Source organism: Pundamilia nyererei, unplaced genomic scaffold (assembly GCF_000239375.1).
Source record: "Pundamilia nyererei isolate P.nyererei 1_Seehausen unplaced genomic scaffold, PunNye1.0 scaffold00007, whole genome shotgun sequence".
Classification (NCBI taxonomy): Eukaryota; Metazoa; Chordata; class Actinopteri; order Cichliformes; family Cichlidae; genus Pundamilia; species Pundamilia nyererei.
The window spans coordinates 3,729,782-3,753,798 of record NW_005187408.1 but is presented as its reverse complement, the minus strand read 5'-3'; the positions used below and the strand labels follow the sequence as shown (position 1 = coordinate 3,753,798).

General features: G+C 39.3%; 1 protein-coding gene across 1 annotated transcript in view; it reads right to left on the bottom strand.

Annotated features, from left to right (window-relative positions):
- The window catches only part of stau2 (staufen double-stranded RNA binding protein 2), a 101,117-nt gene extending 77,315 nt beyond the window's left edge, over positions 1-23,802 (bottom strand). The window contains exons 1-6 of the mRNA XM_005722563.2: positions 23,718-23,802; positions 21,883-22,090; positions 20,342-20,472; positions 19,925-20,084; positions 17,342-17,477; positions 1,713-1,872 (exon numbers count right to left, since the gene is read on the bottom strand). Of these exons, the coding sequence (XP_005722620.1) occupies positions 1,713-1,872; positions 17,342-17,477; positions 19,925-20,084; positions 20,342-20,472; positions 21,883-22,081 (786 nt within the window). The 5' untranslated portion in view covers positions 22,082-22,090; positions 23,718-23,802. The remainder of the gene's footprint in view (positions 1-1,712; positions 1,873-17,341; positions 17,478-19,924; positions 20,085-20,341; positions 20,473-21,882; positions 22,091-23,717) is intronic.
- Positions 23,803-24,017: the final 215 nt, after the last annotated feature.

Below are 24,017 nucleotides of genomic sequence, written 5' to 3'. Positions count from 1 at the left end.
CTGGATTCAATCTGATGAAAGGTGAATATGCAATCATCTTAGCAACTGCAGAAATATTACAAAACATGATTTAGAGGTATCCTCTAAGCAACACCAAATCAAAATAAAGAAAAAATCCTTCCACCTTTAATTAATGAAGGCGTTTATAACAGTGGGTAGGATGAAAGCTGCAGATGAGGCTCCAAAGAACAGAGGAACAATCTAAGTGTTTATTAGCTTTGCCAAAGCTTAGAAAGCAGCCATAAGATGTCCAAGACTGTGTGCTCGTGGGTGCTGGAAAGCATGTACAAAGCTCTCAAAGCTGAATTCTGTTGATTTGTGTTGTATTTGTGTACATTTTAGAAAATTACATTTGCCAGTTTAACCGAATGTTCCCCTTGAGTTGTCTATAATCGGATGGACTGACAGCTACCACTGGATTACTTTGATACAGAAGAAATATTTATAACTTGAGGATTCTCAAAGCTGCAAGGTTTTGTGAATCTATATGTTAAAATCCATCCAGACCTCCAGAGAGTCATTCAAAGACCCACTAAAGTACTCAAAACTGCCTTTGTAGTAGGTCCTGCTACACTAGGTGAAAGCAATACCCGTCACATTGATACTGACAGTGATACTTGTTGTGCAGAACAGGTATCAGATTTATATCATGAATAGCAGCCAGGGCTTTTATTTGGTATCGGTTTAGTAGGAAACTCATGGTACTGAACACCACTAGTTTCAATTCTTTTTCAGTGTATTTCAACATGCCCAAATATAAGTACGAGCCAACTCCATGTGTGTACACTCCCCAGAATAAGGATAAAGACTGTAAAGAAAGTACACTGGATAATGAAAACACTTTCTCAGAAAAAGTGACGAGACCAACAGGACTACTGTCCAGTCATTGAACTCTAGTCAATCCTACTTCTGAACCAAATCAAAGTAAAGTTCAATGTCGCTTTCAACAATTTCAATATGAACTCTGAGAACTACGTCACTATTTGTAGAGGAATTTCTGAATCTGTTTCAAATCTATGAGGTCCTGGATGGACTCTGGATGTCAACAGTTAACATGATTTTCTGTGCGTGTACCTGGCAGTACAACTGTCTTGATGCATGCTCGGTCATCCAGGTAAGACAATCACAGAATGTTCAGATGCTACCCATCAGCCTTCCATTCGATGCACCAGTAGTATCGATTTTCAAATATTCTTGGGTAAAATACAAACCCCAAGTTGTTCTCTGATGCATCCGGAGCGTGCATCGGTGTGTGAATGTTCGAAAGCACTTACATAGGAAAAGTGTAGAAAAAAGTGCTTGTATGAATGGGTGAATGAGGCAAGTTGCATAAAATCGCTCTGAATTCTCAGAGAAGAGGAGCCCTATATGAGAACCAGTCCATTTACCAATCCTAGGTGACTTCCTTCTTGAGTTATCACATTCAGAAGATTTTCTGAAAACATGACCTCTGACCTATGACCTTGAGGTCGAGGTCACTGAGAGTGGAACTTGTCTGAGACTTTCAGTAGATGCATCTATGGAATGAATTAAAAATCTTCCATCAACTTGTTCTCAAGTTATCACATTCACAAGTTTGGTTGTCCAAAATTGTCCGTAAGTCAATAAGACTCAGTCAGAAGTCAGTAGAACTTAGTAAGTGCAGGTTAACCATTGGGAAATATGCAATGTTATTGTAACCTTTCTGTTTTTATGTGTTTCCGCGTGTTTACCTGTGGTGGCCGCTCAGGGATGGGTTCATTGCGGAGGGCTTGCAGGGCCTTCATGGCAGCGTTGTGTCTGGCTGCTTGGCGAGTGCGTCCCTCACCAATAAACTCATGACTCCCTACAGACAGCTGCACATAGAAGATCTTAGGAACAGGATAATGGTACCTGGAATTAAAAAAAAAAAAACACAAAAAAACATTAGCAAGAAGAGAAGATGTATCACGAAACTAGTAGTGCAAAATATGGCAGATCAGGAGTGCACATTAAAGGACATTAAACGATCAATATGTCGTCTTAACCTTAAGCGAAGGTTTACATCCGCTTTAAAAACAGATGCTAGGGAAAGAACTGGCTCTAACATAATGAGCCAAGTTATCAATTCTCACCGTTTACACCATTTCCAAATTAAAGGCCCACCACTTCATCAGGGTCAATTACTACACAATAGCCTGTTGGCCAACCACTTGAAAAATGCAGTGCTATTGAATCTCAGCTCAGGCATGCAAAACAAAGCGCAGGGACATATATCCTCTCTTCTTTCTTCTTGCCCCAAACATAGATTATTCTCTCTTTCTTTGGGTCCTGACAGAGTGGGACTGAGCTGTCACTGAGCAGATTTAGAGGTCTGCGTGTGTGATACCCCCCTCCCGGGTCAGTAGGAGAAGGGCTGAGAACGTCTGCTGGACTGAGGACAAGGAAAGAGAAATAGTGGGAAAACTAATAAGAGAAGAGAGACGTTTTTTTTTAATATCCGCCGCGCTGTTCACTTTCTTCTCTGCCAATTTACACTTATACTCATGAGGACATACAGACACCATATGTGGTCGACACAAATGGATAGCAGCAGTTAAGATTTATGGAAATGGGTCTTGACTCGAGTCTGGTTCCCAAACTGTATTTAATTTTTTCGTAACCTTTTATATCTATACTAAGTAACTACAGTGACATCTTTGTCTTGTACAACGACTAGTTGTAGAAAACTGAAACTGCCTTTAGAGATATACAGCTTTCCTTTTTTCTGTGTTCACATTTCTATAGAGCAACATCCCACTTGGTTTCATAGTCCAAATAACTGATTGGGTGCGTGTGGGAATTTGGGGAAACCCAAGAAGCTTGATGATGCTGGACAGGAAAATCAGCGTGCAATGGAAACTTTTGCAGTTTCTGTCTCAACAAACTGCACACATGCACGTTATTAAATGAAAAGGTATCAAGGCCTTATGTTATCATTAATTTATTATCTAGTGTCGTACATTACAACAACACAAAGAGCTGCCATGCTAGCAGCTTCCAACAGTGGAGCACTAAGCTAATGATAACATCACAATGCTAACAACATACTGAAATTTACCATATACACAATATGAGTTGGGGTTCACAATATGGGGATCATGGCCTCAGTTCAGTTCAGTTCAGTTCATTTTTATTTCAGTTCCTTTTGGGGATTAGATATTTTTCAGGGATTTAATCTCAAAAATTACAGTGGCTCCACCGTGTCATCATTAAAAATTCACCTTACTTGCAAACGTTCCCCAGTTTAAGATGAGACACATTTTTTAAAAAGTTACTGTGCTAGTGCCAGTAGCTCGAATAAATGGTTGGGTTTGGTGAGGAAGAGCAACTGGCGTCAAAACCTGTCCAAATTAAATATTAGGATCCATCCACGTTGGTGATCTCTTGGGGAAACATGGGAGTAACTGTAAGTACCTTCTTAGTCAAAAACAATTCACCGTGGACAGTTGTGGCCAAGTGTTTGACGTAGTGACAAACATGCTCTTACTTTTAAATTCTTCATCGACTCCTGCCTTGTTCCAAGATGTTATTACTTTGGAAATTCCAATTTTACCATAACTGATGGAAACTGCATCAAGTGCCTATGTAATTAAGAATCAACAATAAAATCTAACTGGAAGACTTCATTAAGATTAACACTGATAATTGTTTTACAGTGTTCAATAAAAACATTCGTTCATTACTTACAGCATCACAAAGGTCTCCTAGAAGAAATTCGAGCCATTTGGCAACCATCTTGGTAACATTTCCGAGAGATTAGTTCAAGTTAACAAGAAATGAGTGGGAGAGGCATAACTTTGACTTCAATACTTCACGACTCACCAATGAAACTTGATAAAATGTATAAATATTTGGCTGATTGTGCCACAGATTAGGGTTTAAAAAACATTTTATACCCTCACAAGTTAGACTTCTGTTACAGGTTCCTGGGGTTTGTTGACATTACAGCTCAATCCAAAGCATCTGAACAAATGTCACAATCATGAACCTCTTTGTGTAACAACATGACTCACTTGGCATTACAGCTTTTCCCCATGAATTTCTTTTCAAAATGATTAAAGATAACATATCTGTTACAGTTACACATTGCTTCTTTTTTAAATTCTCCTCCCTTTTTTCCCTTTTTTGTCTTGAATTTTCTTAATGTCTTGCTCAGCAGGCCTAAGAATGAGTCAGCATATTACTCCCAGAATTCCAGCAGGTCTTTCTCCAGCCCACAGGCCTCCTCTCATTCGTCTGCTCTCAACTTCTGGCCACAGGGGCCTTCCCTGGGCGGGGGCCTGTCTGGCCCTCACACGTCAAGTGTGGCCCCAGGGTCTCAGAGGACATGCCAAGTGCAACATGGGCTCCAGCCAAAAGCGCAGAGCTGAGACGGGAGCAGCTGGGGCTGAAGCACTGAATACAGGTGCAGAGAAGAACAGAAAGAGGGGTAAGAAAGAGAGAGAGGAGTGAGACTGAAGGAGAGAAGAAGAAAGGGAAAGAAAAGAAAGGGAGAAGAGAGAGAGGGGGACGTGGAGGGATGCCTGTGGGAGACTCGACTCCACAACGTGGGAAAGTAGTGGCTTACACACAAGCAAGTAAGCCAAGAACACAGGCGAGCACATATACACTCTGAAAAAATTACACACACACGGCAGGAAAATCACATTAGTGCTCGAAAGAGAAACACCTCAGCTAAACCAGCATGGTCTGTGTTATCAATCATTATTTTTGTTGTTATTACTGCTACAGAGAGCAAATTGAACCAGAACATCTGAGGGAATGTTTGGAAAATTCTCAAAAGGAAGAGAAAAACTATTAAAAAAACAAAAATTGTGTCGGCTGATGACGCAGATGAGTGCATGTGCGTATCTAGTTATGACTCAAGGGGGAAAAAAAACCCAAATGCTGCAGCTCAATCAAATGATAACTCATCAATGTTCAGCAGTGAGTAATGAATTTGACTTTGAAGGCACAACCTTCCCTGCGGCTCTCTTTGATGTTGGCCATGTGATATTACTTTTTCATCTTAATCATTCAAAGACTTATGTCTGAACATACAAAGAGACAGATACACTCAAAGGTTCTAGTTTTTTTCCTTCCAAGGCCACACACAGGCCTGCTGGGAAATTGGACATTTGGCGTATTAATTATCACTAAAAATGACAGTGTGACATTTGAGCTGGAAACCATTTTCAGTTGCATGAAAAGTATTTCCTTTCTAAATCGTTATATGTTATATATGTTCCTAAATGAGCTGATTTCTCAGCCTCTACCTTGACATTTTTATTATTTCTCAGTATATTTATATTCACAGTAACAGACTTGTTTTCATTGCCTGTAAATCTGTAAATTCTTACACTAACGATATGTTCACACACTCACACAGAGAAAAATACCACTGTCAGAGAGCCTTTACCACAGGAAATTTAATAAAAATGTATCACACTTAAAGCTAGTTTTCCTTGCCTTCATTTTTCAAGTTAGGCATCATTAAATATACGAGACCCATCATCCAAATTAATCAAATCAATTCTGCACAGTCAGTAAAAAAATATAAATAAATAAATAAATAAAAATCAATATTATCAATAATGTAATTCAAGATGGCTCAAGGACTTATAGAGATGGCAGAAAGAGAAAAAACAAAAAGGTAATCATGACCTCAGAAACACTCCACTATCATGATGTCATTCAACTGTTCTTCAGTTATTTGAAAATATAGCGCAACAATATCATTTGTTATATAAAAGTGCATGTTGCATATAAATGAATGCATTTACAGTGGAAAGATGAATTTGTTGGGTTTTTTTGCAGATTTGATTCTGTGTTGAGCTGTTGCTCTGAAAACATTTTTACAGTTGGGCATAGATCTATGCTGCTGGGTTCATTTGATTGTGCGTCTTAAATATAACACACATGTTCTTTAAAATATGCTTTTAAAAAAGCTTCCTTTGGCTGGTCTCTTATTTCTAAGGGGTCGCAACAGTAGATGGATCTATATTAGTGATTTGGCATAAATATTTAGGCCGGTCTTGAAGCAGGGAGGAGACACACGTCCTTTGTGTGTTAACTGAATGTGTTAACCACTACACTATGGTTAAAAAAACATGTATTGCATGGGATAAAGTATTTTTAGCCAGTATCAGTATGGTGTCATAGGTCACATTTCACATTAGAGTATTTTTTCTCTAACAAAAGTCTTTTTACTACAAAAGCTCTAAATCAGCTGTTGGCCGACGGCTAAGACAAGATGACCCGTACTCTCTTCAAACATGTTTGACTAACAAAGCCTAATTTGGTGCGCCCCATGCCCCCAGCCCTCTTATAGGAAGTACACTTCATAACTTTCAGTGGAAACAGTGCAGAACAAAACATTAATATAAGATTAATACAAGATGGTGGAAGTGGTGATTAATGGTGAGCGAAATATTTATGTGGCAAATTATGAGCCCCTTAATACCAATCATCATGGTTTTGAGTTTAAATAGAAGTTGCATCACCTTCTCACTTCTTTACCATCTTGAAATTACTACTTTTAATATTAAATTGCACTACAGCTTGAAAGGAAAACTGTTTTCCTCACACCGGTGTCATAAATTTCATAAGGCAATGAGTTTAGTCCAGAATCTGAATCCAAAAGAAGCCCTTTGGGACATGGCAGACAAAAAAGATTTACAGCATGAAAGCAGAAAATGCAGCTGACGACTCCGAAGAAAGGAAGTGACGCTGTCAAGTCAGTATTCACCAGAAAGAATATTTACAACAACTTGTGGAATCTCTGACATGATGAGTTAAAGCTATTGTGAGAGCAAAGATGGGCTTTACAGATTTGAAAGAAATCTATTACGCTCATTTCCAGAATAATTCTTAGACTCTAATAATGTAGCTTTGCTTCACTCACAGTTCAAAATAAACCTTATTTAACTCAAAGTGGATCTTTACAAAGACACTCGCTTCATCCACTATTTGAAACCAGCTCTTTTATATCCTTCACCTTCCTTATTAGCCAGCTTTCATCTGACTGGATGCCCCTCTCAAACAGAAGGTTTCAACAGGAGGTGGGTGGGGCCTCTGTGCTCACAGCGGCAAGTCTGGAGCACCCTCGGTGGCTGTATAAATGATGGCAGGACTGTGGTGATGTCACAGTTGGCTCACAAAACAACCAATGTGGCGACCATAATGGGCCCTCTCTATCTCACTGACATCACTGGGAGAAAGGGTTTGAAAAAACTTCCTGAAACTCAACAGAGCATTTTTAAGATCAAAGATCACTTGCACGTTCATTGATGTTGTTATTTTTATAACTTGAGCATTAATGATTATAAGAGTCATGACAGAAAATAAGGAAAATCAAAAAAGCTCTGTTTTAACAAAGGAAAAATACTGAGACCCATTCCATTTAGCCCATCTACCAAAAGCTTTAAAGTAAGTAAAGCATCGTTTATGTGTTCCTCTTATACATGGGATGAAAAGGTAACAATTCTGCTACAACAAAATGCTGCAATGAGAAAAAAGTGGGCCAATCAGACACAGATAAATGACAGAGCATGAATGAGGGAGGGTACTGGCCTACTTGTCTTCCAGGGTCACTGAGCTTTAATACCAAGATCTGCTAACCACACATACAAACATGAATAGCGGTATGTATGGAACCACATTTACACACACACTAAGCTTTTGAAGGGGGATGGGACTGCACTGGAAGCAAAAGGGTGACAGAGATCTGGGGGGAAAAAAATACAAAAACTTGGACAGACTCATTCTTCCACCAGCTGCATTTTCTTCCAAACTCCTGCCAGACCTTTGCTTGTTTTCTCTCCCTCCCAACTTCCATACTTCATTCCCTGTGTCCATCATTGATTGCTCTCCTTCCCTTCAGCCTCACGCGATTGCACATGCAAAATACAAAGCGGTGTGAGAAAATAGCCCATGTTGTCAAGTAAACATAGTTTTCAAAACATCTAGTGTCATGGTGTTAGGTTGTGTATTAAGATTTCTTTGGACCCTGTCTGAGGTTACAAACCACTAATCCACATGGGAGAAGCTGATCCAGTGTGATGTTCGAGGAGTGGTTCCAAATGAAAGTATTTTTTTGGCTCTAATTGCTCATTAAGCATGATTTCTGGAGCCCCCTGTACATGAAACTCAAAAACAAAGATTATGGGTGCTTAACTCAAATATGTCCATGGCCAATGTCTTCTTTTGTTAATAACTTGTATGAAACACTACAGACGTTTTTATTATATATTCAAGTTCTTTAAGGGGGATCTGCAATGCATCTAAAACCGCTGGGTAATTCAGGGTTATTTTTTCTCCCATATATACTGTTATACAGATGGATGCGATGGATGGATGTTGATCAATGGATCAACATATAGAAGCCAAAGTTTCTACAAGTTTTGATACTTTTGGCTCTTTCTGATGTCACTAAGAGCGGCTATTATTAATATGGTTATATCAGGCACACAACTGAGGCTCTGACCACAGAAGACGGGCAACAGTAACTCAAAAAACCCTTTGTTACAACCAAAGTATGCAGAAGAGCATCTCAAAATACACAACAGGTTGAAGCTTGATGTAGATGGGCTACAGCAGCAGAAGAGCACAGCAGGACAAAGACTGGAAAAACGATGCCTGGTCTGACGAGTCTTGATTTCTGCCACAACATTCAGATGGTAGGGTTAGAATTTGGCGTAAACAAAATAAAAGCATGGATCCATCCTACCTTGTATTTATGGTTCAGGTTGCTGCTGGTGGTGTAGAGTGGGATATTTTCTTGGAACATTTTGGCCTCTCAATCAAATAGAGCACTTCTAGGTAATGTGGTAAAATAGTGCTTGTGTGATGCTATCATATCAACATGGAGCAAAATGGGGACTGTTTCCAGTACCTTGTTGAAGCCATGAAGAATTAAGACTGTTCTGAAGGGAAAAGGAGGTCCAACATAGACCTAGCAAGGCGTACCCACTAAAGTGTCCAGTATGCATAAATGCTCTCTGTTATGTTGATCATTAGAGAAAGACAGTGACAGCCAAAGACCACCCAGAGCTTTGAAAGTGTCAATGGAAAGCATTTGTTTATTCCCTAACACCAATTTATAACCCATCTAAATCTATACAAATGAAAAATAAGCTTTTGGTTAAGGGGCTTGAAAATGTAGCTTAAAACAATGTCTGGCTTTAGATTTTGTTTTTAATACTATATAGACAAAGGGAGGTTTTTGAAAGCACAAACAGAAACAGAAAGGAATAATGGGAGAGAGAGAGAGTGTGTAGGATCTGTGTCAGTTTCACAAAAGTCACAATAAGTGCTACTCAGTGAGTGGTTCCATTAGGGAACTGTGACAGAGATAAACAGATTTGCTGTCAAGCCTTTAGTGTTATAGAATTTAGAATCTCGTGGCATTTTAATATAAAAACATCAAACATACAACAACGTGTCAAATCACTCAGGTTTCCAGTGAGAGAACTTTAGTAAAATAAAGTGTCGACCTGAGACTGAAGCTCTCATTTTATAGTTCATTTAGCATCCCTTAAAAGCTAGTCTTGCCACTCTTAGCCCTTGACGGAGCCATAACGGCAGTTTTCATTATAACTGGGAGAGAAAAAGCTGTCCATGTAGAGTCACCAGTAAACTCTGCTAAGAAACAATTAATAGTCTTGGTGACTTTCCATCACAATAAGGTTCAAAAAGCTTTTTTGCCCCATAGGTTGAACTTCTACTGTGCATGTAGAGTGCTTCATGACGCCAAGATGATTGGCTAGTGCTTCTAGGTTCTGCAGATGACTGGCTTTTGGGGGGAAGGGGTGGAATATGTCACAAGAACTGCCACATTCAGTGACATAAAATTTTCCCATAGATTTTTGTTCAAGATTCATCGACTGGTTTGTCTCTCCGTTGCATTAAATCAGAGATTTAATATAACTAAACCTTACATTCTGTAGATTTTCATTAAAGCTCACCATGGGAGCAATCTATTTCCTCCCTCATATTCCTCCAGTGTAATGCACGGCTGTGTCTTTGTACTGCAGACAGCTGGTGTCTCTTATGGACAACTCAAATCACCGACTTTAAGGACAGAAGATATTAATCTGGAATAACGAACAGGCGCTGTGCATAAACCAAAGCTTTCATGACTTATTTTAATTAAATTGTCAAAAATGACAGTGTTCATTGTTTTTACTGTTGTGGTTTTCATTTTCTACAAGAGATTAAAGCTCTCTTTGTGCATGCTCTGTAATCAGCGTGCTGTCTTGGTGCCCTCCTTGTACTCCCATCACAGCTGTGTGTAGGTCCTGCCCGCTCTATTGCTGAGCTGCAGTGGTGCATTAAGTACTGTTTCCATACATGATAGTATCATTTATAGTAGCGAAACTGACAGGTAGCATACTCCAGGGAAAAATATTAATGTGCTAGAGTAAAACAAAAAACAAGGCTTGATTTCATTAGGTTAGTAATAAAAGCAACCACTGGAAAATAGTCTATTCGTTAATAATCTGACTGAAAACAGGCATCGCGTGAATAATTCTGACTTCTTAAGCACAGAAGACTGTGCCAGTGTGCGCAAACCAATTATACCACTTGTGCATTTATGTGACATAGCAAGAAATAGTTCTTAGCCCCTGTGCCCTTTTAGTGCCAATTGTTAAGTCTTGGCTGACTGAGAGGAATGGCTGGCTGAGGATCAGCATAAAATCAGAGCCTTCTGTCCTCATTAAGAATATTACTTTGAGACCTGCTGTTTTATGTTCATTGTCATTAAAAGGGAAAAACTAATTGCTTTGTTAAAAAAAAAAAATCTCATGCCATTTTCTGAAAATAAATACTACGAATTTCTTATGGCCAGATTATTACGATGTGGTTTCTGTGTCAGCCATTATGCCTGTCACAGTTTTTACTTTGTATTTTTATACCAACATCTCTAAAGCAATATGCAGCACAATTTTTGCCATTTAATGCATCTAAAAATTAATGAAGCACTCTAATTGAGTGCTCCAGGCATCAGATAGGAGACAGTATGTATGAATATTTGCATACTATACAACTAATAAAGAAATAAAAAATAGCAAATTTAGTGATTTAGCAGCAGGCTAACTAGTTAATTTATCGACAAAGGCAATGTTCTAGGCAATACTATTTATTTCTCTTTATTGCTTACTGCTCTTTGAGTCTTTCAACCAGATGAGAACAAAGCTGTTTAAACAAGCAAATATCCTGCTGATGTGTGCTTAAAAGTGTTTTTTCCCCTTTTTTTGGCTGAACTGTGGTTTGCTTATGCTGAGAAAGAAACACAGTGTCAATTACTTACTGTACAGGATGTAAAATAAAGACTGGATGATATGATTCCACTTGTAGGACCACCAAAGAAGAAATGCAGAATCATTTAAAAAACAAACTCTGTTTTGACTTTGCACGCTCTGAAGAAAATTATAATGATGCAAGATGACAGTTCCTAAAAAGGGGGAGATGCATATTTCAACCGTGTGTCTGCTGCTGGCTTTATTCAATTCAAAGTAAACCAAGGATAAATTTGTAATAGATTTGTGATATTTCTGTAATCTTCGTCACATCTTCCAGTGATGGATCCAACTGCAGCAGAATGATGATTGTGATGTGGACCTCGTTCAAAATGTGGTTTAAAAAACTTTTGAATCTGTTTTCCCAGAAACAGGAACCTATCCGCCTACAACGACTGAGATTAGAACATCTGGGTGTAGCCCTGAACTATAAACTAAACTGGAAATGTCTATCTACAAAACAGTTGAAACACTTCTTACAGGTATAACACCTTTAAGTGCAATTTGCCAATCCGTATCCTGGTGGCAATGTTTAAGAAATAATCTAACAGTCTAAATGAGATCACAAAAAACTACAGGAGTTTTTCTGGAGACTACACTAGGTGCACTCCAATTTACAGACATAATGGGTGAACATAATGAAATTGCTGCTGTTAATACTCTGCAGCACCAGAAAGTAGGACAGTAATGTGTCCCTATGAGCTGATGTGCATTAACCCGTGATGAACCATGCCAACAATGGGTGCAGATGTTATGATGCGTGTTATGTGGTTCTGGTGTCTAATGCCCTAAATAAAGAGCGATCCAAATTACTCAGCAAACAGCCAGGAACGTCAACCATTCCTCTTGACAGATGTTTACTGCAAAGTACTGATATTGCACAGCAACTAAGGAGGTAAGGCTAATCGCTTTGAGCGCTGCAGCAAAGTGCACAATTTCTTGAGAAGAGATTCAAGTGTTATTCTTGCGAAAAATGCACAGACGTCAGTTCTTTGTAAAAATGCCTATTTAGTCCTCTGACTCCCCCTGACAAACATCCTAAAAGGCAGCATTATGAAAGGTGATTCCACTGATTTAGCCTACTTTGTACATCATGGCCTCAGTTCCATTTTTAAATTCAATGCATCAAGGAAGAAAAGGAGGAGAGGAGGACACACAGGGATACACAAACAAGAAAATCCACTCAGAAGAGAGGAGATGAAAGGAGAGCCCAGACTTCTTTGTCAGTGAGTCTGCTGAGCACAAATCATTCCAAGCATTTGTTTATGTTGGATCTGTATTTCACTCCTCCACCCCCAGTCTCTTCAATAAAACACTGCTTTATGAGTTTACACCCATTTGTGCAATTAAGACATGTTATCCTTTAGACTGGATTTCCGCCAATGTTAATTTATCTACTTATGTAATTTATGATTTAGAGACACACACGAATATGTGGAAAATTTTTAAGGAATAATGCAATAGGAGTAACTCCTCTGAAGTTTACCTTGGGGGGTTTGGATGGGCAAGAAAACTGTATCTGTAATGCCTTACTGGACAAAAGAGCACACAGTGTCCCGATTAGGCCGTTTGAGACTACAAAGCCCAATTGGCCAGAGAGCACTACAGAAAAATAAACCTGAGTGGGAGAAAGTGAGTGAAAAAAAGATGACTGTGTGTGCAAAGGGAACCTCGGAGGATATCTAATACCTCCACAGTAGAGGAGATGACATGAAAAGTTGAATATAAAAAAGCGCTCATGGGCAGATTTGCCTTTTCAATGGGACAGGTTGCCCCAATTAGAAATGTAGATGACAAAGTACACCTGTGTGTCTGTGTGCGCCCTTTGTGTCTGTGCTGCTGTCATTGCTGTTTGATGTTATACCGTTTTCCTGAAGGCATGGGAAGGGTACTCAAATATCCTTCCATTGCAACTGTCTCTTCTTATAGTTCTTACATGAAAGTGATTTTACACTGACATTTCCATACAGCTACAGACCAAGTCTGGAGCACAATTGTAAGGCGATTAACCCTTTACATGATGTGACATTCAACAATTGAGGAATATGCAGCATTTATTGAGGCCTGTGTATAGACCAAAAAATATAAAATTATACCTGATATATTTGTAAACCCTGAATGTAATTTTTCACAGGACCTAAAGTTAAATTTGTTCCCTCCAGTTGTTTGTAGGAGTCTTTCTTCTGTGTTAATTACATACCTTTAAGCATCATACAGCAGCAGGATCCATATGAGCACCTCCAAAGCTAAAGTTTTGCATACATTTTAAATATGTTCAAGTACTGTAGTCTACTTATAATAAATTGTGGACATGGAGGTACAACTGATCAAGAACAGTGAGAACAACAGCATTCTTACTGTTCTTACAGCATAAAGAACAAGAACAGTAAATAACACTCGAAGATGTACTCTTTTTACCCGAAAGAGGTTAGCGTCATACAAAGCATCACAGAATAAACCATCTTTTTATAGCAACCATCCTGAGGATGAGTTTTTCATTCACCGTGAGTTAGTCTTTTTTGTTTATGCTCCCACGCAGATCATCTTAGCAGTGGCATCATTGTGTACAGGGAGGTGTTTCAAAAACAACATGCAGATGTAACCTCTCTAATCATCAAAGTGACTAACAAAACACAGCAGCAAGCAGCCTATTAAAAATGAAAATGGATTTTATTATACCATAAAAATTATTTGGATGATTTATGAATGTAAAGAATTTTCACTTAATTGTTTTTTTTTTCTTTTTTTGTTTTGCCCTGATAAATAGCTCATTAGTTTAGCTGGGGTATTTGAGCTATAAGTGAACTCTCTGCGGGACTATTCAAAGGGGGACACTGGTACAAATAACCCAGTGGCATTAATAGTGAATATAAATATTCTGCCCTTCCTGATTTCATGTAATTTTATGTATTGTATAACACTATTTCAAATTATTTTTATCATAAGTCCACCAATATATTCAAAGCAGGCCTTTATGTGTAAAAGCATTCCCTGTAATTATTGCTGATGTGCACCCATGTACTCAACCCTGAAACCAAACGCACGAGACATCCCATTTAACCCTCAGTGTAGGCTCAGTATTTTTCAAGCCCCCTTTTATCTGCTAAATGCTCTATGTTCAATGCTCACTAACTGCAAAATGGATAAAATGTAGTGGATTTATCAAAGTTATTCCACTGAAAACAAGTGCCTGCTGTGACTGGAACCAAGGTCAGTAGGAGCAATGACATCGAACCACTACATCCATCCAATGAGCTAGATCTGTGGGTTTCTCAATACAAGTAGAGATTTAATAAGCAGTAATGTTTCTCACAGTTGATCTAAAAATGCTTTACAAACCAAAGCAAATTGGGTCTTTACTTATTCTCCTACATACAGCAGACTGGCCAATATAATATAAAACAGGCACTGAATTTTCAGCAGTAAAGGTGAGTCACTCTTCCTCTCAGTTTCCTACAGAGAAAGCAGTAATGGCCAGCGTAGTATCTGAACATCATCACAGGAGGAAATGTCACAGTGCAAAGCACCCCCAGTATTTCAGCCCACTGTTCTTCCAACAGACATGATGTTGGTGTCATAACCAAATGAGGACTGGGAGGAGGTAGGCGGCTTCAGGCCGCTAAGCTTTGCTCTAACAGGGAAAGTCCTATCCAAATTCCAACTCTGACAGAATGCAGGATGCAGGCGCCCCGCCCCCCTGAGATCAGAGCAGCAGGAGGAAAGCTGGGAGCGTCGTGGATAAACTGGAGGAGCGCAGTATGACTCATTGGAATCAGGTGTTCCAATGATAACACAGGGGTTGTCCGTGAAAACGGTTGATGTAACCAGATTTCATGATAACACAAATATTTTCCGATTCTGTGATCATTTTTTTTCATAATCACTCAGGCTAAATTTCCACACATGTTTCATAGCAGCTCAGTAACTGACTGAGTGAGCTGATCACTGTTGTTCAATGGTGTGGTCACGTCTGGATGATAGCAGAGATGAATCACTGATTTAAAGATGGACTTGGTTGGGAAAGAATTATGCATAAGTCCTTCGCCATAAATAAGATTCATTAAGACTCTGATAAATGTACATTTCATATTATCGCTGTATTTTCTCATCAGGGCACTTTCTGAATGAATCAATACTGGTCTGGGCGGTGATTAGCGCGCTGATAGATCATAGCCAGACTGCCCTTTTAATGGTCAGATTTTCCATCAACATGACTTTGGATCACTCTTATTCATCATAATAGGTAAGGGCATGGGCATGAGGAAACCTTCGTTTCCCTGCACCATCATTAAGGTGACCGATTGTGGATATGGCCTGTCACTCTGCCACATAGTTAGTCATCTAAGTAAGAGAATTCATATTCAGAAGGTCTTACTATCATTAATCGGGGCTTGACTACACTGAAAGAAAGAGACCTCATGGAAACATAATGACCTTGGAATAATAAATGTCTTTCTTATGTCACTTCTGTTTGAGACACACACGTCCTCCAACCCCCTTTCTGCTTCCTTTACACAGTGCCATAAGAAAACAAAACAGGCCATGAGGAATAGATACTGCCTGTCTCCTCACTGTGACATATGACATTGACAGACAGATGCTGGAAAACAGATTTTCTCCTCTACCCCATTTATCTTTCACCCCTGTTTGCTCCTGCATGGATCAAATAGTAGAAGATGTGAGCCAGATGCTAGACTGTCTCCTGACTACACTCTGTTACCCAACAGTGCAACTGATTGACTGACACCTTTTAAAAAATAAACTGCGCTCAGCAGAACTGATGGCAGAATGCTGCACCTGATAACATTAATGAACAAAAATATAGATGGGAAAGAAATCTCTTCTTCATGACATTTCACTTTGCTTAGTGCTTTAATATTGAAGATGTTAATTTAAAATCCTTATGATTACAACACTGAACCCATACACACAGAAAAGCTTTCATAAATTCACCACATTCCTAACTTGCAGGTTAGAAAATGGGATCTAAGGCCTTCACTAGGCACCTAGAAAGAAGTGTTATGGGACTTTACATGAGGAAACACTGCCACCTTGAGGGGATTATAATGTGTCCTGAAAATAACACCAAGTATGTCAAACAATCCTAGATGAATACTAACTTTATTAGGAACAGTGCACTTTTTGGAGCCGCATAACTCAACTTCTGTTAAGTTTTAATCACAAACTATGTCAGTATTTAAAATAATATAGCATTTAGGAGACTAATTAATATAACTAAATGTAATGTTTATCCTAAGCTGACAGTTGAGTAAAATTGTGAAGATACGCTTGTGGGATAAAACTAAAAGCCAAACAAACTATTTGTGCACTGTCCAAAACAGAAAACAGATTGCCCATTGTTTTCCTAACTGGGAGTAACAGGGTATACCTGGATTAGCTCAGCAAATTCACAGATCTACATAGCATTTCTCTCCTGGGGGAGAGGAGATCATTAATTGCACCTCTGTGGCACTTTTACAGAGTTTAGGAAATGGTCGGGTGGCTCCAGCACAGAAAAAACAACGAAAGAAAGTTGACAGAGACAGAGTGCACAGGGAACCCATGAGGGCACCACGTTCATCAGTTTAGAAAACATATGGAGCGGAGAGCCATGCCTGACACACATTTAAGCCAGTTGGGATCAAAGAAACATCATCTAAAATTTATCAAGACCATGTCCACACCAAGTCAGATGAATGTCAAAGACCCTCTCTTCCTTTGTATATTACCGCAGATTATCGACACCCACAACAAAGAGAAATGCTAATCTTGGTGGTTGGATAAAGCAAAAGCTGTTGCATTAGAATCAGCAAGCATGTGCTGTTGTTACAAACAATGCAGCAGTGATGGTAAAACAAAGAAAACCTAAATCTAACTTTGGTTGGGGTTCCAGGTCGAAAGGTGAGTATAAAAGACTTTACTTAAAAAAAAAGAAGCTCATCTTGTCATGAATAATTTTCCCCCACCCTTAAAGGTTGAACAATAAACCAATCAGCAAGTAACTTTGAAACTAAAATGAATAACAGCTGAGCCAATCAAATCATTCATTTTTGGGAGCTCACCTTTGGTTAAACATCCCTCTGAAGTTGTAATTGGCTCTGTAGTTGGGCATCGGCTTGGGATCCAAAGGCCTGTAGATAGCCGGCTCCCCTCTCTTCATGGCCAGACCATTCAGCTCGACTGTGGGTGTTATACTGCCTGTGTGAGTGAGATTGCAGATGCAAGCACGGAAAAGATTAAAACCAAGACAGGGAGGTTTTTAAAAACACTGATGTGAACTTCTTTTTCTGGCAGCAGCAAACAAAATGGCTTAAAATGGTCCAAGCAGTCTAAAAAGATGGAAACAAAATATTTTCTAGAAAAGGCACACAGGCAGAAAGCTGCACTGTGCAGCCTAACATTTGCCACCTGAAACTGCATTCTAAGTAAAAAGTACCCCCAGGATGCATGCACCACTAATACCACCACTTCTCAGTGATGTTGCATAATTTATCACAGGATTTTTTTGGACTTTCTTAATCCCATTAAAAGCCTGGCTTTGAGGCCTTTTACCACTACAAAGTCGCAGAGGGCAAGGGAGGTAAGTCCAGACTAGTGGTATTAATTTGGCTAGTGATAAACTGTAAGCCTGTTCCTAGGTTTTACTGAGACACTTTATACTGTTTTTTGTTGTTTCCTTGAACATCAATTATCTGAATATTCCCAGTTGCTTGGCAGCAATGCTGGGAAGAAAAGTCACTCAGATGAAAAACCAAAATGCCCCCTAAGTACATAAATGCATTGCACTTTAAATTCATGATTGTACAGACAGGTATAAATTAACTTCCTCTGTAAATGGACTTTTTAGCTCTATCCAGTGTGCTAACATCCAATCCATACTTTTATTTTAACACCAGACTTTAAAATGAATGAACATTAGTGAGTTTCAATTAAAAAAATCTAAACATTGTTTCCAATTTTAGGAGGATGAGACAAGGCGAGCTACTAGAAGTGTAAATGCATGGGCTTTAATGCTAACTATAAATTCCTGCAGATGTGTGCACACAGAAATGAACAGCACAAACTTGGTTTTAACCATCTGCAAGAAAATGAAACTGCTTCTGGTAAACAGGTTAAAAAACTGAAAAATGTTCACAGTGCTGTCGTAATTTTAGATCTTGTTCACAGCAAACTGCCATAAAAAAAAAGCACAGGATTGATTCGTGTCTGCAAATATCTAGGGTAAACTGCTGGAGTCTAATATTATGTCAGATGAACTGCAAAATTTATGTTTGCACAGACAGATGACTGTAGATTTTGTCTTTCATCTCCTACGTGGAAACTAGGAAGTGATTTTACCATGACCAGTAAAGATAGATGGAACAATTACAACAAGATGTTTCATATGGTGACCAGACTTTAAAAACTGTGAGCCTATTCTTGACAATGGCTCTGTTCCACTGAAGTATTTTAACAGTTTGACAGTAAAGTGGAGTGTATAATCCCAAGACCTGACCCTGCAGCAGCTTTATCAAGTTCATCCATTGTTTATTTCCCATTTATTCCATTGGATACTCTTGTCCACAGGATGTGGACCCTAACCTTTTTATCCATGTATCACTAGCATCACAAGTCAGTAACTCACTACAGCCTTTTAAACTGCCAGTAAGTCCAATGAAGAAAAGATGAAAAAAATGTGTCCTTTTATCTGATCTTCACTCTGTTACACTCTTAACTTTTTGATTATTGGTGCTTATTTGCTATTCCAGGAAGCATGGTAGTGACTATGCCTGCGTGGGTTGTCTCTGGGTACTCTGGCTTCCTCCCATAGTCTTAAGACATGCTTGTTTGGTTAACCGGTGATTCTAAATTTGTTACAAGTGTGTGTGTGACTGTCTATCTCTGTCTTTCACCTTTCAACAGCCCAGATACGCTCCAGCCTCTCAATAATCCTAAGAAGTAAGTAAGAAGCAAAAAAAAAAAGAATGTATAGCTTTAATATTTGCTGGTCTATGATTCCAACTTCAAACAGTACCAATGAAGAGGTTAAGCTTTTAAATGTTAGACATAGTGCTAGCAACTAACTTTAAGATAGGCCCGAATTGTGCTTTAGGATAACAGTGGACCAAAGAAACAAGCTTAGCTTGAGAAAAATTCCTCCTTACAACAAGGTTAAAAAATACTGTAAAACTTTTGGAGGATGAAAACCTGCTTTGTTGCCCTCAAAGATTTGAGAAATCTTGACACTCTTAGTTAATGAACAGGGAGTAAAAGTACCTCCTTCTTGGCGGCCTCATTCTCCCTGGATCTAAAGGCAATATCTTCTTTCTGCTGCTACAGCTGAGCCACAGCCCAACTTAACATTTAAGTTCTTCTATAAGACATACAGTGTTAATCATTAATTTAATACCTAATAATATATGAATAGAGTGCTGTCTATGTTTCCTGTAAAAAAAAGACACCTCCATTTTTAAGAGTTTAGCAGATTATAACCAAGCATCAACTTGTTTTGCAGCTTTTTCCAAATGGTTCAAGCATTCTTCTTGAAACTATAGCAGCTATCACATGCATAGCCATAGAAACAGTAAAAGGTGCAATTCATGGTAATCCTTCCCAGCCACTTGCTTTTTTAACAGTTAAAAGAAATTCAGTTGTGGCTGCAGTACCTGGGTTACTGTTGATGTCAGCTTTAGGGGAGCGGGGCGCTGGCCTGGGAAGGACACTCTCAGCCAGTGCTTTGGCAGCTGTGGAGTGTTGCGCCTTTTTAATACTGGTGCCCTCTGCCTCCCACACCTGCTCCCCAAGAGTCAGCTGCACGGTGAAGATCTGGAAGTGACACCCAGAGAGGAAGACATTACCCAACATTTTTATCAATATCCTTGTTACAGAACTTTTGGCAGGAGTTCGGTGCTCTCAGCACAGCCAATAACTAATTACTAATTACAAAAAGCGCAAATGCTTTATTTATTTAGCACATGTGGATGTGTGTCAAAACAAGAATTACACTGAACTGCCTCCTGAGATTTATTAAATATTATTCCATATTGACATGATAACGCTACATCTGAAAAACTTTTTTTTACCTTAGCGTGTGCAGGGCCTCTCTCATTGAGGAGCTTGTACTGTGGTTGGATCCTGTTGAAACGGGCTAACTCATTCACCAAACACATTGGAGTTTTCTCTTTAGGGTTTGCCATGTTCTCCTGGGGCGGGCCTAAATCATATCAGAAGACGACATATTTAAAAACATGGTAACTAAAGCACTCGTCTATCCATCTTCTTCCACCTATATTCATGAACAAGTATCATTTTTTAATATAAGAACTGGATACTTCCACTGAGTGACAAGGGATGAGATATTAGCAGTGGATACAGCCACTGGAACACTTCTAACTTGCAAATAAAATGCAAACTTGTTTTATTTTTATATGTAATTAAGGGGAAAAATCCGTAAACAAGCACTTAATAAATAACCAATAAATGAATCTGTTTATAGGACAATATTGTAAAGTATTTTTTCCTTCGTGTTGTGGTCAGTCCGTGAGCTACTGGCTTATAGTGCAGCAATCGTGGCTCAGGAGTTGGCAGTTCGTCTCGTAATCGGAAGGTTGCCGGTTTGAGCCCCGGCTCGGACAGTCTCAGTCGTTGTGTCCTTGGGCAAGATACTTCCGATGGCATGATATGGCAGCCTCGCTTCTGTCAGTCTGCCCCAGGGCAGCTGTGGCTACAACTGTAGCTGCCTCCACCAGTGTGTGAATGCGAGAGTGAATGAATAGTGGAATTGTAAAGCGCTTTGAGGGTCTCGAAAAGTGTTATATAAATGCAATCCATTATTATTATTATTATTATTATAGCTAACATATGACAGGACGTGTTGGCAGAAATTCAGTTCCTAAATCATTATTAAAGAAGAAGTGGTACCGAAATGTTTCTGAATTTAGGTTAGGTCATGAGAAATAATGAGCAGTAAAAGGAACATGAGATAGAGCCCTTTAGGCCAGTTACCTAATTGCCTAAAGTCAATTTTTTATTATAGAATAACTATGCAAACACACACATTGTATTGTAGACTTGGGTACAACTATAACCTTCATCATGCACACAGTTGTCTGTATGAATCATTGTTAAGGTCTTAAATCTATATCAGTATTATAGAGTCATAATATATTATGACTGAGGTTATGTAATTTTCACAGAATAACTCACTGAATCATCCCCCAAAATGAAAACACTAATGAAATGTAGTCCATCGTTTGTTGGAAATCACAGAAACTATTGATCGCTGAGCATGTACTGGCCATGGAAAGCCAATAGTCAGTGTTTTTGTTTGTGTGCGTATGTGTAGTTTTTTTTAAATCACATTGCCCCCTGTTGCAAGAGTGAAACCAGGAATCAAATATTTTAGCCCTTCAACACTCTATTTTTTGAATAAGCAGAAATTTAATAACACAATTTTACAGATAAGCAGTTAAATATCAACCACTGCCGTGGGTGATGGTATTTTATTTGCAAAATTGTTAACCTACTGTAACAGTTTTTAGTTTTCATAGATAAGTAGCAACTCCACACATGATGCAAAATAATAACTAATTTCCCCTAAAGACAAACTTGGGGGAAATTCTACCTGGCGGTGTGGCAGACACAGGGGCGTCCCCATATCCGACTGCAGGAGCAGGGCAGGCGGGTGTGGGGGCCGGGCCTGTGCCATTGACGGAGGGCTGCAGACCCAGGGATCCTTGACTGGCCATGGCCGTTGGAGGGACTCCAGGGGAGAGGCCAGGACCAGCCAGGGGCGCTGAGGTCTGTACTTTCACTTGAGCCATGCTCTATTCCTGAAAGCAGAACAAATTTGAAAGCTTTTGTTAGAAATACACTTACTACACTGTAATTATAACTACTGAGTAGTTTAAAAATAAAAGAAAATCAATATTCATTCACTAGCAGTACACAATACTGCATTAAGCATCTGTGAATCTGAGCACAAATGCACATGCACAGTTTAAAGCTAAATGTCATTTGACAGATTTCTCTGGGCTAAGCCTGGAGAACAGACTTCAAACTGAACAGCCCTAGGCCTATCTCACATTCTGATCCACTGGCAGCTAATACACCCAGACAATGAACCTTTATTTGAAGGAGCTTTGCTCATGTTACGGCTGAAAAAACTCTCTGGCAAAAAGGAGGAATCCGCTGGTTGTAGCCTGAACAATGCAATCTATATTAAACCACATTTTGAGGGACACAGCCCATTATCAAACAAATAAGGGTCAACAAATATCAAACAGCAGAATGAATTGTAGTATTTATTTATCTCTTAAAATATGCATGCAATATTTAGCAGAATGCAGTTAGACACAGTACACAGGCTGTGACTGTGTAATTTATGTAACATAAGCATATATGCTACTGTGTGTTTTTGTCTAAAACAAAATCATGATTAAGGTGATAAAAAAGTCTCTAAGATAAAAAACAATTGCTCCAAAATGGCTCCCACTTTTGAGTCACACAAATAAGTGGCAGACAGTGATCGGAAATGAAGGAAATACTTTGAGCATCCCCACAGAGGTCAAAACAAAAGGTCAAAGCTGAGCTGAACCCCTGGAGTTTTGGAGAAATTCAGTGTCATCCCTTGGACACTGCATGAAATGCTAGCTTTGAATATGGCACATTCAGGTTTTTAAATATTGCATATCTGATTTTGCAGGTGTCACTTCTCTGTATTGTTTAGGGACCATGTTTGAACTGGTGTAAACATCAGCCAAGTTTGCACGGTCAGAAAATAGCTAATAAGGTTTAAATGCACCACAACTGATGTATCTCTTACTGTAATATGACTTTTATTCATTGCATGTCATGAAGTTATTCCTGTTTAATTCGTAGGTGCATCATGCCTGCCCGTGGGGTACTTGTGGTGATAGTCCCTCTTGCTTTTCTTTTTATGCTCTCACAGCAACACGCACAAATACAGCGGCAAACAGCTGCCTGTTTGCACGGCTGTCTTTCACTGCAAGTTGAACATGGGGGTTGTGTTACGTTGGGGTTGACTGGCAGAGCTTCAGTGCTGTCTGCAACCCCTGAACATTTATTACTGTGTCCAGCTTAGCAGGAAGCTAACGTTGCCAACAAGATATACGCCGTTTCTTCCCAATGTCAGCTCCCAAAAACACGCAGACAGAATAGGCAAGCATGCATGCTGTCATGAATATGCCTTTATGGTTTCCCCAGATGAATAAATCATATCTAGCCACCCCCAGTTGCGATACTTTAGCCGGTTAAAGCTCATCATGGCTGATCGGCCGAGCACCCTTCTTGCTAGCATCTCCAAACCGCCCCATCCTTCTCGAAATTCTGGGGATTTTCAGTCAACCCTAATATCATATACGAGTTGGCGACAACGTGGCAAATAATCCACAGAGTATCCGACAACTATGGGAAAAATATTTCAGGACATTTTTTTACCTTTATCCAGGGCCAGACCCCAGTTACACCTCCAACATTGGCAAACACTAAAGAGAACTGGATGGAAGAGGAACCGACCACCTTATTTGTCTGGGTAAAAAAAGAAATGAAAATACGTGTCACTGGACTCAACATGGCGTATCCATGTAATATTTCACGCATAAAGCTTGTGTTTAGCTAACCTTGTTGTGGCTGCATATCGCATATCGCTAACGTACTATGAGTGGAGTTTGAGGTGAATTTTGAATGAAGCCACCCCCGCCGCGGTAAGGATGGTTCAGTCCTGGTGCGCTTCCTCGG